The sequence below is a fragment of the Canis lupus genome, chromosome 25 (genome assembly GCF_003254725.2).
Source record: "Canis lupus dingo isolate Sandy chromosome 25, ASM325472v2, whole genome shotgun sequence".
In the NCBI taxonomy this organism is placed as follows: Eukaryota; Metazoa; Chordata; class Mammalia; order Carnivora; family Canidae; genus Canis; species Canis lupus.
The window spans coordinates 32,153,926-32,168,832 of record NC_064267.1 but is presented as its reverse complement, the minus strand read 5'-3'; the positions used below and the strand labels follow the sequence as shown (position 1 = coordinate 32,168,832).

Here is a 14,907-nt window from a genome sequence, read left to right as displayed (position 1 = left end):
CCTGGTTGCATTAGTGTCTTTTCAGGTATATGTGGTTTCATGTTACTGGTGGCTTTTGGGTTGGCCAGCAGATACACAACATCACTGTCATTCCAGAAAGTTCCATCAGATGGAACTGCCCTCTGCTTTCCTGTCCTCCCTATTTCTAGTGTTTAGGTCTCAAAAAAACCTCAACATACCAAACAAAACAAAAATCTTACATAATAGCCTATCCTAAAGAAGGTTTTTGAAACAAATGCATCGGAACCAGGGGGAAATATATGCTGCCCCATGGCCACACAAGAGAGGACAGATATGGGAAAAGTGAAGAGAACAGCAGGACATCCCAACCATCCAAAGACATGGGGCATTCCAAGGGACAAATACTGATAATAAGGACAGTGGGTGGTTCGTGTATTTGCTTTCTTCTTATTTGGTTGAAGTTTTAAGGAACCAATTTAATGTATTCCAAGCAGCTGAAGAACAGTAAGAAAGCATCAACGCCAAGAGGCTATTTCCTGGTAAAAAGGGTAGCTGTTCTTTCACAGAGACCGTAACCAAGGGCATTTCTCCTTAGCCTTACAAAGGACTATTCAGACTCAAAAGGTTAAAAGCCACTGACCTTTCTTACAAACAGAGCTTGTAGACTCTTGATTTATAAATTTTTTCAAAACTAGATCAGATCCAATTTATATGGGATCATTTGTTGCTGGGCGGGTATGGAGGGTGAGAATCATTTTGTGGCTCCAATAAAAGGAGAGGGGAGTGCAGGTCCCTATAGGGGGGCCTGGTGCCACGGGATTCCCAGCATAATCTTATTTTACCCTGCAACACTCTAGCACATGAAGACACCAGCGTTGTCATTATTCTCCTGTTTACTGATCAGAGAGTTGAGCTCAAGTGCCAAAATATTTTGCCTAAGTTCATAAATAGTGAACACATAGGTCTGAAAGTTCAGACACAGGTCTGAAAATAGATATTTGTAACTCCAAAACTTAGGGTTTTTTATTTTTCATTTCTTTTTTAAGTGTTATGGTCTCTAATCCTTTCCCTAAAGTAGCCTAAATTTGGGGATTGTCATTCAAAGTATCTTGAGTTCCTTTTTTTTTTTTTTTAAGATTTTATTTATTTATTCATGAGAGACTGAGAGAAAGGGAGGCAAAGGCAGCTTTCCCACAGCAGGGAGTGTGATGAGGGACTCCATCCCAGGATCCCAGGATCGTGACCTTAGCCAAAAGCAGACGCTACACAAATTGAGCCACCCAGGTACCTGCCATTCCCCCCCCCATCCCCAAGAGTATCCTGAATTTTTAAATACTTTGGGTAGGGACATAAGTTGAGGTGACTTTGAATAACATTTGGATGGTCATTCGGGATGATCCAGAAATTCCATTCTACTTACATTCCCCAGAGATGGTTGGACCTGGAAACCAGAAGATGTATGAGAGTGTTCATAGCAGAATTGTTTGTGATAAATAGGAAAAAAAAAAAAAAACTGCAAACAACTCAAATGCTTATCAGCTGTGGACTGGACAAGCACATTGTGGTACATCCCATCCACACAGTAGGAGAGATACTATATAGCAATTGACATGAATTAGCTAGAGCTATATGCCTCAGCCCCCAAGAATCTCAGGAGCATAGGAAGTCTGAGGACTTCGCTCTAACAAAGTACTGCCACTTTTCTACTCCAGGACCTTATGATTCACCAAACAACAACCAAATTCCTGACATGGGCAGTGAGGTGGCATGCAAATATTTCTAGGGTGTAAATCTCTGAGCTGATAGAGGGGTGGTTTGCAGATACTTAAAGCTGCTGGGTGACTCTTCACCCTGAAAAAGTATCTAGACCATTTTCCTCAGGCAGCGACTGGTAGAGTGAAGTAACAGATGGAGTGGTAGCATTGACTAGCCTCTGACAGAAATAGGAGATGGGAGGGTGGAAGTGGGCAGTGCCTAGTAGATAAGCCCAGCACAATGTCAGTTACTAAATGCTTATTGAATAATTGAGTGAATCCAAAAAACTGTGTTGAGTTTCTTCAGGGCTGCTGGTTCCCTTTCCACCCATTCGTTCATTCTTTTATCAAACGTGCTGAACACCTATTGGGTACCTGGCACTCCTGACGGGGTATTACAAAGAATGCAATATGGTTCCTGTCCTCAAGTGGCTCAAGTCTATGGAAAGAGGCAAAGAAATATGAAGTGTGTCTTTATTATTTGTAATGTTGGTATATGGATATGCATATGTATATGTAGGAAGGAGTACAAATAGCCCAGGATGATTGACAAAGTCTTCCCAGAGAAAGTCTTCCCATAATTTGAGGTGGGTCTTAAACATAAGGATGAGCTTACCACATACATAGTATTAAAGTATTTCTGGGCATTTCATATGAAGAGAAGACTATATGCAAAGGCATGGATCTATCAGAGCATGCCATAGTCTGGGGAGTAGTGAGTTGATCTGCCTGGCTGCTGAAGGTAACAGAACTGTGGGCAGGAAGGCCACGGGTGGAGCCTCACCGCCTTCTGTGAGTAGTATTGCAACTTTATTCTGTTGACAGTGGAGAGTCTCTAGGCACTGAGTTTTGGAGGTTTCCCAGGAACCAAACAATATGCAAACTAATAAAACAAACACTCATGAAGTAAATTGACTGTTCTAATGAACAGTATGTTTTCAACAATTTCTGTATGTTACACAAGTCCATTGATTAAAAAGCATGTGTTGCTACTTATACTAGATAATGCTCTGCAAATTGGAATAGTAGCTTAATATTCTAAACAAAGTAATAAAACAGTAATAGCCCAGATGCCTATTATATTTCCTTGTGACATTTTTAGCATTGATAAAAGCTATAAATGGCTTAAAGATTCATAAATCTGCACTTTAAATCCAAACACACCTCAAGATTTCTTTCCTGGTCTTACCCCAAGGATCATGAGTCTGTTCTGCCTGCCTTTGATTTTTCTTTTTAAAGATTTTATTTATTCATGAAAGATACAGAGAGAGAGGCAGAGACACAGGCAGAGGGAGAAGCAGGCTCCATGCAGGGAGCCTGACATGGGACTTGATCCCAGAACCCCAGGATCAGACCCTGGGCCGAAGGCAGGCGCCAAACCGCCAAGCCACCCAGGCGTCCCTCTGCCTTCCTTTGAAATAGCAACCTATCTAATTTGCTTGCTTGTTTCTTTGAAGAACTCTGGGGAGGTATTATGATAGAGTAGCAAGGACATGGACTTTTTGGAATCTGATAAAGCTATAATTAAATTCCATTCATAGCACTCCCTGGCAGTTGTGTGACCTAAGGCTAGTAATTTAATTTCATAAGACCTCAGTTTCCTCAATTCAAAAATGGAAACAATGAAATCATTACAATGTGGTTGCAGCGTTTAAATGGATTAGTGTGGGGCACTTGGGTCGCTCAGTTGGTTAAGCGTTCGACTCGGTTTCAGTTCAGGTTGTGATCTCAGGGTCGAGATCAAGCCCCACATCAGTCTTCACGCTCAGCACAGAGTTGCTTGAGATTCGTTCTTTCTCTCCTCCTGCTCGTACTCACTCCCTAAAGCAAATAAATCTTGAAAAAAAAAAAAAGATAAATGCATTAGTGCATGTATATAAGTTCCCTTTTCCTTTAGCATCCACTGGTGGCAAAGGACAAATTAGGCAATGCAGCAAATTGAAGGTATAAAGTTTATTTGAGAGTGCTTTCAGGGCCCCTGTGTGGTTCAATTGGCTAACCATCTGATTCTTCATTTTGGCTCTGGTCATGATCTCAGAGTCATGGGATCAAGCCCCGGTCAGGATCCATGTCAGTGCAGCATCTGCTTGTTCCTGTCCCTCTGCCCCTCCCACGCTCTTGTCTTGCTTGCTCTCTCCCTATCAAATAAATAAATAGAATCTTTTTTAAAAAAAAGTATTTTCAACTTTTCATCTATATGGCTATGATGTCATTATTTCAAAAATTTGAATTCCATTCAGGAATTCAGTTTTATGTTCTTATGTATTAGTGGTTAATTTTTTCTCTGAAGACTAAAAGACCACAAAGTTTTTCCTGTTTTAAATAGGAGACTATAAAATAAATAATAAATAAATAAATAAATAAATAAATAAATAAATAAATAGGAGACTATAAGTTTAAAAAAAATACACAAGGAATTAGCCCCTATTAAGAACAATTATCTTTTTTTCTGGAGAGTTCTATAGTTGTATCCTGAAATAGTGTGTGTTACTTCTCTACTCCGTGTCTAATTTTATGACTTGTGGTCATTCTTCCTAGTTGACCTGTTGGGCTTATTAAATTGGCGTTCAAATTCCCAGAACATTAAACACAACTTAAAGAAGTTAATGGAAGTGGATGGAGGCGAGATTGTTAAGGTATGTTTATATATTCAAGAGTAGAAATACAGTCACTGTATCGTTACTTCCCAACACTTCAAAGGAAGTCAGTGGTTGGAAATATAAAACTTATCTACATCAGAAAGCAGAAGTGACAGTTTTTAAGAAATGCTATTTTTAAGCTTATTCTATAGTAACTGAATTTCTCTGAAATTTTGCAGTATGGAGCTGAACTAAAAGCATGAAATAACCTCTCTCTTTTTTATCTTCAGTTTTTGCAAGATACACTAGATGCACTTTTTAACATAATGATGGAAATGTCAGACAATGAAACCTATGACTTCCTTGTGTTTGATGCACTGGTAAGCAGTTAAACACATTAACTAGTTTATTCTCATGACTATGTAGTGTTTAATATTTTGCTATTATACATGTCTGTGATGAATATGCATACATATTTGTATACATCTCTCTGATTGGTTCCTAGAAGTTAAATTAGAAACAATGGACTTATGTTCAAAGTCTTTGTTTTTCTGCTGCCTATTAGATCTTACTTTTTGACATACTTTCTTTCTCATTAGATAAACAAGGTGTTGTGTTACTTTAGAAATCAGGAATCAGGGATCCCTGGGTGGCGCAGCGGTTTGGCGCCTGCCTTTGGCCCAGGGCACGATCCTGGAGACCCGGGATCGAGTCCCACATCGGGTTCCCTGCATGGAGCCTGCTTCTCCCTCTGCCTGTGTCTCTGCCTCTCTCTCTCTCTCTCTCTCTGTGACTATCATAAATAAATAAAATAAAAATTAAAAAAAAAAAGAAATCAGGAATCACTTGAACATACTTTAAAATTATCTAGTTACAAACTAGGAGACACCTTTAATGAAGATGATTGTGGCTGTGTTGTGTGTGCTTGTGTGTTCATACAAGGGAGACTGAATTCATACATCAGAAATGAGTGTCAATCTCATTCTGTATAACACACAGCCCAGCAGACAATTAAATTTGTGATATCAAGTACTTAAGCATACAGCTCATTCCAAAAACTGGGATCCCGACAAGGAGAGATGATTTTAGAATCTTGGAAGGCTACAAATTGTGGTGGAGTAGGGGAAGTGGACACACCCAAACCAAGCATTGTTTTCTCGTTGTTGGGGTTAAAATTCCATGCAGAATTTCCCTGGATGTTGCAGCAAGAAAATGTTAGGTGTCTCAGTGGTGTGGAGAAATTGATACATTCAAGAAGTTGTCAGAGGTTAAGGATGTGAGATAAAGAGGAGAAACACTCGAGCTAGGATCACAGCTGGCCAGATTGATGGAAAATAATGGTTATAGGTCCTGTGGGACGAGGTCTGCAGATTTTCATGGGACAGGGCAAGTGACAGTGGGTACCTGCAGGCATCCCTGGTGCCCTTCTTCTGCATTCTTGTGTCATCAGCAGGTGCATTGTGGTTATTGGTGGATTATGGGCCTGATAGGGATACCATTCACAGAAGAAGCGGAAATTGAGAGGCTAAAGTCTGATGATGAAATTCAATTACTGGGGACTCTCATGCCATCAGAAGAACAAGGTCATGAAATAACTCATTAACTGCATCCCTGGGTTAGAGTTTATGTTTCCCACAGAAGACCCCTTCTCTATCTTTCTGCTGCTTCTCCTATCTTCCTCCCTAACTCATGTTGCTTGCACACTGGCCTCCCTTTGAGAGAGTGAACTTCCTGAGGCCAGGGGCTGGCTCTTATTAGATTCTTTATAGCATTTGGCCCAGTGCCTAACACATCATAGTTTCTCTATTGATATTAAATAAAAAGAAATTCCCAAGACTTGACTTCAGCTCTGGAAAAGTGAAGTGGGAACACTGCAAAAATGGTCAAGAAAGAGGGCACCAAGATGTTAACGTCTAGCTTATTAACAGAATGCCTGGGGTCATATAGTGCTGCTATTTATACTTTTCCCCTTTGGCAGGTATTTATCATCTCACTGATAGGAGACATCAAGTTCCAGCATTTTAATCCTGTCCTTGAAACCTATATTTACAAGCACTTCAGCGCCACTCTGGCATATGTGTAAGTATGATTCAAGGGAACTACCTGTTGTTGGATTGTTGGGTTTGGACTCATAGTGTTGGGTTGTTAAGACATGCAAAGGGCATAAGCTGAGTAAGTGTTCCCCTTAAGTGCAGAACCTTGTTCTAAGCTTCCTCTGGTAGAAAAAGAGAACCTTTTAAGTATTTCAACCTTGGGAAAAGCATTAAGGTCAATCCAGAAGAGATAAAGCTGTATGTCTTTAAGAATCCAGAACATATAGAGATGAGGAGTTGAAGGCATTGGAAGTACAGTCAAGGACAGAAGATCATACTCAGGATCTTAGGAGAGTTGATCATCAGGGGGATTAGCTGGAAATCCCAAGGGGATCAAACAGTGGATTAAAGCAAGACTAAGTGTGGTAGAACTGAGGGTCATGTCCTCGGTCCTACCCCACAAGTGCTTTATAGAATTTATTATAGAGGATATGAGACAATTATGTATTTCTTTATATAAATGAGAATGATCTCTGCCTTTTCTATAGTGCAGCCTTTCTGTCTTTGGTTCACGAGCCTGTGACTCAGGAAAGCAACTAATATTCAGCTTACCTCACCACGACATTATATGTGGCCTCTCACCCCCACCCCCATGCATTCCAGTTACCGTGCAGAACAACATGATAAAGAGTGGCAGGATTGTAGTAGAGATCGGCAGAGATCTTTTTGACAATGGCTTATGCCAGATCATGCTCGCTGCTCTTGCAGATCTATCAGATTGGCTGCTGACCTGATTTTCCAGGGTTTTATTTGCATGGGAGGTCTAGAAATGTTTTAAAATGTAAGTGACAGGAAAGAGGTGTTACGTAGTGTAATCACCAATGAATGTGGTGGGCATAATGCCCACTGGGTTGGGGGAAGCAGCAGATACACTTGTGATAGGTTTCTTTGCCTCCAGTAGCCTCATTTTCCAAGCAGGCAGTAGCTGCAAGTGAGCCAAATGAAATACTCCAGGAGGTAATAATCTGGGTTTCTTTACAAGACTTTATCAGTTCTACATGTGTGCTGTGGATTTTTCTTAATACTACTAAAACTCAGAGATTTACAGAAAGAAAGGCAAACTGTTAGTGTCTTCAAAACAGTGAATTAGCAAATGATTAAGAAAATACCTAGACTCTGGGAACAAAGAGCAATCTGACATCTCGGCACAGTTTTATCTGTTGTGATGCTCAGAAACCATGGTTGTTCTTATCAGATTGAGCCAGAGTCAGATTGAGCTTCTCTTCCCATGCTTACAAAAGTGTCCATCTGGCTCCATTCTATGGAACCCAGAGAATTGAGGCAGACTGCCAGGAATTAGACTTTTTAAAAGATGACTACGTTAGGCAGACAATCCCTTCCTTTCAGGAACGTCTGAGAATGTCTGTATAACATACTAGAGATTAAAATACCTTCCTGGTTTGAATCCCTTCAACTTTCATTTTTGATTCTTTTTTAAAAATCCTACAAAAGGAAAGAAACTACCTGTATTTCTAGGCTTTAGGAAAGCTCCAAACCTAGGCTGCAGTGAAGAAACCAGATTGCAAAGGAGTTAATTTCCCTGTTCAGGGCATATTCTCAAGAGGTAATTATAGTTATGATTTCAGCTTCCCTGCTATGCCAAGTTCCCTTCCTATATAACATACCCCAAACCTCAGAATACCACTTTGCCCCACTGACATTTTTCTTTCTCTCTCTTTTAAGGAAACTCTCCAAGGTACTGAACTTCTATGTGGCTAATGCAGATGACTCCAGCAAGACAGAATTGCTTTTTGCTGCTTTGAAAGCCCTAAAGTACTTGTTTAGATTCATCATCCAATCTAGAGTACTTTACTTAAGGTAATGGTAGCTGTAGTAAGATGTTTATGCTGTCTGTTCTCTCTTCATGGACTTCCTTAATCTCACAGTCATGTTCAGCGCTATGAGTCATGGTTGGGTCATGGAATTGCCAAATTTCAGAACTGCAAGGCTAAAGATCATGGTAGACTCTGAAACCTCTAGAAAGGCCCATGTAAAGTCCTTTCAAGTCAGCAGAATTTCTAGGGAAGTAATGATGGCAGGACGTAGGGATGCAGGTGGCTATAATGTGCACGCTTGATGAAAGCCTTGGTTGGTGATGACAGCTTCAGGAAGCAAGGTTCCTGTCGCAGGGCTGCATTTAGCACAAGGGACTTCATGGTAATATTGGGTGTACAAATCTAGGATTGTGAGCTCTTGGTGTGGTGGATGGAAAATGGTAGTAGTTGTCGTCAGGGAGATGTTTCCTCAGGGAGATGTTTCCTCAGGTGTGTGTTTCTTTGCTGACGTCATGCTTATCTAACTGATGAAACTAAGCCAGATATGATAATTCCCAACTTGAAATTCTAGAATAACAGCTCCATCAAAAATAGCAGAGACATGGTGCCTGGGTGGCTCAGTGGGTTAAGTGTCTGACTCTTGGTTCTGACTCAGGTTGTGATCTCAGGGTCATGAGATCGAGCCCCATGTTGGGCTCTTTGCTGAGCATGTAGCCTGTTTGGGATTCTCTCTCTCTCTCTCTGTCTCCCTCTGCCCTGCCCCCTACTCTCTCTCTCTCTCTCTCTCTCAAATAAATAAATAAATAATCTTTTTAAAAAGTAGCAGAGACAAAGAATGAAGAAATAACTTTTCTGGGAATGCCCACAACCCCAGTGCCATCTCTCCTTTTCAGTAATAACTGGATTTCCAAACTGTTAAAATATATTGCTGAGGCAGGTTTGGAAACTGGACAGATAGTATGCTAATATATTGTTAGGAGTAAAACTATAGATAAGAGGGTTTCAAGTCTAGATTTAAGCATTTGTATTGTTTTTAACTTGATATGTTTAAATACTCCTAAAATTAAAGGCAAATAACATTTAAAAAGCTTGGAACATACAGTATGGATCAAGGCCTTTAATTAGCTTTACTAATGAAAAGCTCTTACCAATCAACAAAAGAATGATAAACATCCTTAAACAATAGAAAACAAAAACAATGTATAAGAGAAAAATTCAAATGGTAAATTAAATTTCTTAAAAAATATTCAAGAGTACCTGGGTGGCTCAGTCGTTTGGGTGTCAGACTCGGGTTGAGATCTTGGGATTGAGCCCTATGTGGGGAGCCTCACTGGGAGCCTGCTTGGGATTTTCTTTCTCCCTCTCCATCTGCCCCTATCCACTACTCTCTTTATTTTTTTATTTTTATTTTTTAAAGATTTTTTTTTAATTATTTATTAAAGACAGAGAAAGAGAGAGAGAGACAAACAGAGGGAGAAGCAGGCTCCATGCAGGGAGCCTGACATGGGTCTTGAACCCGAGTCTCCAGGATAACGCCCTGGGCGGAAGGCGGCACTAAACCGCTAAGCCACCAGGGCTGCCCCCACCGCTATATATATATATAATTTATATTTATATTTATATTTAAATAAATAAATACTTTAAAAAATTTCTACTATCAAAATACCATACACACACACACTACCTTTATCTATACATTTGATAAAAATTAAAAATCTATTTCCTTTGATGAAATTGGATAAAAATTTGTCATGCATTTTAACACTGATAGTATAAATTTTTTAAAGGCAGAAATTTGGTGCCATGAATAAAAAGCAAAAACAAAAGCCACAAAAAAGCAAAAGAAAATACTGCCTTTGTCTGGTAATATGCCATCTAAAAAATTTACCTGATGGAAAATAATCCACCAGGTGTGAACAAAGATGAATGATAAGGGGTATGTTAATGAGGGAAGATAACTGTGATAGGTTCTTAAATAATAAACTAAGACATAAGATGTAAGTGCAGTATGATCCCATTTCAAAAATATTATAGGTTTGGGAACTAAAATTTTAGTAGGAATAAAACTGTAGGTAAGAGGGTTTTAAGCAGGTTATTTTTATTCTTCCACCATTTTTAAAGTTTCCACAGTGATTTTGCACAATTTTACAGTTTTTAAAAATGTTTGATGACTTAAAAGTTCAGCTGGGTGGATGACAATTCCCCCTTCTCTAGCAGGAGCGAGTAGTGTTTTCCTAGTGTGCGGTTTATACACAATCTCTGTAATCATTCAGACAGGCTTCTTTTATAGCTAGTTCCTTGTATTTTGCAATTATATTAAATTTCCAGAAATTCAGGGCTTGGAGTGTCCCACCAAGGGAATATTCCCTTACCTGAAAGTTTGTATAGTGAACTCTGATTTCCAGTATTAAAAATCATCATAAAACCATAGAAAGGAGATCTTCATTTATGAAATTGAAAAATACTTTCCATTGCTGATTCGCTAGTGTGTCCCCCTTCATAATGTTGCAGTACCTCTGAGCCATTGTTTTCAATATCATATAGAAGGAGAACAAGGGAAAAGCCAAGATTAGGGTGGTTAAGTAGCCCATGAAATTGCCTAAAGGGTTGCTGTGTTGAATGTGGTCCCTGAGCACCTGCTGATGGCTATCCACACTCCTCCAGTTTTTTTCTCATAAAGAAGAGCTTGATCTGAGAAAGTAAGCCTGGAAATCTGCATTCTCTGATTGCTTAGATCAGATAGACATCAATCAGTTTACTGGCCCTGTCCGGGAGCTGCAGGAATGAAATGTCACCCCCACCACCATCCTCCACCCCCTACTGCCCCTTTGCCTTCCTCAGAGCTGAAATTCCTCTTCAGAGCCCATTTCCTGACTGCAATTTTCTTTCATTAGGGAGGCTGAGGTAGAATTAAAATTGTAAATTGCCCATGGTCCAGCATTAAGCACTCTGCCTCAGTCTTGTATTGGTCCCCTCCCCCACTTTTTCTTACAGATTTATTTATTTTAGAGAACATGCTCAAGTGGGGGTGGGGTGAACAGAGGAAGAGGGAGAAGCAGACTCCCGCTGAGAGGGGAGTCCAGTGCAGCTCTACTCTGGGCTGGATTTCACAACCCTGAGATCACAACCTGAGCCGAAACCAAGAGTCAGATGCTCAACCAGCTGAGCCACCCAAGAGGCCCGAGTCTCCTTTACATAAATGCCTGGCACAGAGGGTGCCAGGTACTGCTCTGGGTGCTGGGGGTCTAGTAGCAAGTCTAGTAACAAGTAAACAAGGCTCCAGCTCTGATGGTCCTTGTGGGTTGTGTTGAAGCCAGGGAGGCAAATAATGAAGAAAGAAACCATTAGATTATTTCAGATAGGTAAAGGCTGGCAGGAGAGGACTTACTGGGAGGATGACCAGGGAGGGAGAAGGCCTCTCCGGGAGTTGGCATTTGAGTTGAGACCAAACAGGAGGAGGCCACCTGTGCAGGTCTCAGGGAGGATGAGTGCGGGAGCAGGAAGTGGCAAGGCAAGGGCTCTGTAGGGCCTATGTAGAAGTCCAAGAATCCAGTGTTGCTGGAGCATGGGGAATGAGAATGGGGCAATGGGGAGTGGCAGGCAAATGACAAATGAGGTAGGATCTGGTAGTCCATAGCAAGGAATTTGGATTTTATCCAAGTGGAATGGGAAGCCATTGAAGGGTTTCAGTTAGAGAAACAGTAAAATCTGGCTTGCATTTCCCCTGATCATCTCATTTCTTAGGTGGAAAGTGGATTATCATGGGTAAAGAGCAAATCCTTGGTGAGTACACCATGGGCCGTTGTAATTGAAGTGTAAGATACGGCGGCTCTGTCTCCAGTGAGGTGCAGAGGGTGCAAGGTGGCCTTGTTGTTAGTTTCCGTGGGAGAATGAGAGGAAGGGAAGAACCCTGGGTAACTTCCATGTTTTGGGTGCTATCTCCCAAAACTTGGAATACTGAAAGATGAGCAGGTGAATCAAGGGAGTTCTGCTTTGGCTATGTTAATTTTGAGGTACTTTTTGGACTAAGTTACAAATTAAAATTCCACTAAATGGGTGAATTGAGAATGACCAATAACTTGGGCTGAATGATTTTCTCAGAGGAGTTTACATTCCACGAGTCCCTGATAAGGTATAAGCGTGCACATGTAGGTACGTGTGTCTAAAGGATGTGTCTAAAATCCTGGTTTCAAATAACCCCTACTCTTGACCAATTGGTGGTAATATTGCCACCCACTGTAAATGCACTTGGACTATACAATTTGGGACTTTTGTGTATCTGAATAATGGGCCAGAGACTTCTGATTTCTATTTATGAGAAAGAACCAACTTTTCAGCAGATGGACAAATTCTGGAGACAAGCAGAAGTACCTTAATCAAAATGAGCACAAAGCAGTAAAGGCAAAGGTGTGTTGTGTGCCACGAGGCCCTGTTCTAGAGTAGGTCGCCACCCAAGTGGCCACTTCAGTAGATAGAATGGCACTGCCTAGACTTGCAGATTGGGTTGGGTTTAGAACCTTGCTGGTTTGAGGAGCTTCTCTACGCATTATCTGAAACCTCAGCTCAGATGATCAGGGCTTGAGGAGATGAGATGGAAGGATTGGAAGAGGAGAATGAGGGAGGAGGACAGGAGTGATGCTGGAGGATAGGCTGTGGCAAGAGTATGTGTCAGGGAAGTGAGCCAGGGGAGTCTCCGGCATTGGAGTGCTCTGCTAATGAGCGAAGGAAGGTGGGCATGCCTGCAGTGCTTGTGCTCCTTCAGGCTGTGCAGCTTCCTGCTCTTCCTCCTCTGCCAGAAATGCCCATACACCACTAGGATGGACAGCTTCATACAGCCTCAAGAGAATCCTTCCCAACTGGCTGACCATAGTTATGGACCAGGTGTGGAAGCTCTATGGTAGGACTTTATGTAGAAATTCCTACCTGCTTTCATCCAGGTGGTAATATCTTCTCAGCCTACTGGACTTCTCCCTGAAACCATCTTGGAGTACCTGTGACCTTCCCTTTGCACAGTGTGAAGTGGTGACTAGGGAGGCACAGGCCTCCAGCATTGTTTGGGCAATGGAAAATTTCTTTCTAAACATGGAAAACCTGACCGCTCTTCTCTTTCTCCTGTTAAGATTTTATGGCCAAAGCGAAGATGGAGATGAATTTAATAATTCAATCCGCCAGTTATTTCTTGCTTTCAATACGCTAATGGACAGGCCCCTGGAGGAAGCTGTCAAGATCAAGGTAAGCATGGTATCAGTGTGGGTGCCTCTTTTAATGCTGTTGCTGAGGATGTTCTGTGACAGCAGAACTGGACAGGGTGGGAGAGAAACAAAGTGAACCCTTTTTTGTGGAAAGCCTGTAAATTTTAGTATGACTCATAGAAAGGAAGGGGGAAAACCTGTGTGTTAACTTTTATGTCCATTCGTATTCTCAAATGGCAGCTTGCCAAAGACAAACTATATCCTTTCAGACATTCCTCGAATGGCTTCTGTGGCCCCTGTGAATGCAGCCAATTGATCCTGATGTTATAGGCAACAGGTTTTTATGCTAACTTCCCCCCATTCTTCCCAGAAGCCCAAAGTCACCATCATGTTCATCATTATCAGTTTTTTAATGTAAAATATGCAATCTCTGAGGCCTCAGATCTGAACTTTATTATTTCTTCTTTGTTCTTTTGGGCCACCTAGTAGGGGAGATGTCAAGATCTTAACTAGCCTCCTTAGATAAAAAAACGAATTCCAAATAGACAGTATCTATTGGTAATGAAGGAAGCAAAACAAACAACAAAAACAAAAACATCGAAAGATGAATGGATAAAGAAGACGTGGTTTATGTATACAATGGAATATTACTCAGCTATTAGAAACGACAAATACCCACCATTTGCTTCAACGTGGATGGAACTGGAGGGTATTATGCTGAGTGAAATAAGTCAATCGGAGAAGGACAAACATTATATGGTCTCATTCATTTGGGGAATATAAATAATAGTGAAAGGGAATAAAAGGGAAGGGAGAAGAAATGGGTAGGAAATATCAGAAAGGGAGACAGAACATGAAGACTCCTAACTCTGGGAAATGAACTAGGGGTGGTGGAAGGGGAGGCGGGAGGGGGGTGGGGGTGAATGGGTGATGGGCACTGAGGGGGGCACTTGACAGGATGAGCACTGGGTGTTATTCTGTATGTTGGCAAATTGAACACCAATAAAAAATAAATTTATTATTAAAAAAAAAAAACACCAACTGTGCCACCTGACCTTTTAGGAAAAAGATTTTAAGAAATCGCACTTAGCAACATTTAGCTCTCCTCTCGACTGCAGGAGCATCTGTGTCCAGTTCCCTATGTAGATGCCAGCCTTTTCTTCCTGGGATTAAGTAGTACATTCTGTATCCGTCCTGCTTGGCAACTGAATTTGCTGTTTGGTATTTTTCTTACAGGGGGCAGCTCTGAAGTACCTTCCCAGCATAATTAATGATGTCAAACTTGTGTTTGATCCCGTTGAGCTCAGGTAAATAGCAAAACACATTTGCTGACTTTAACAAAGGGGTAGCTCCTTTTCTTGGCTGGGGCCTGGGCTGCTACACCTTCTGTTGTTCTTCTAACCCATATTAGCTGAACCCCTTCTTGTGCTCCGTTTCTGTGGAAGATATAAAAGAAGACACAAAGCCTGCCCCTGAGAGAGGTTTGCCCTTATCTCTGGGGCAGCAAGACAGGCAGACGTGAAATTAACTACAGAAGAAAGTACATAATAATA

General features: G+C 41.1%; 1 protein-coding gene across 2 annotated transcripts in view; it reads left to right on the top strand.

Annotated features, from left to right (window-relative positions):
• Window positions 1-14,907, top strand: part of DOCK5 (dedicator of cytokinesis 5) — a 211,206-nt gene that overhangs the window by 129,274 nt on the left and 67,025 nt on the right. For both annotated transcript variants that reach the window (XR_007406049.1, XM_049101457.1), the window contains exons 19-24: window positions 4,254-4,351; window positions 4,585-4,674; window positions 6,273-6,373; window positions 8,071-8,205; window positions 13,283-13,394; window positions 14,591-14,661. Coding sequence is in view for 1 of the 2 variants with exons in the window: in XM_049101457.1 (XP_048957414.1) it covers window positions 4,254-4,351; window positions 4,585-4,674; window positions 6,273-6,373; window positions 8,071-8,205; window positions 13,283-13,394; window positions 14,591-14,661 (607 nt within the window). In the remaining variant the exon portion in view is untranslated. The remainder of the gene's footprint in view (window positions 1-4,253; window positions 4,352-4,584; window positions 4,675-6,272; window positions 6,374-8,070; window positions 8,206-13,282; window positions 13,395-14,590; window positions 14,662-14,907) is intronic.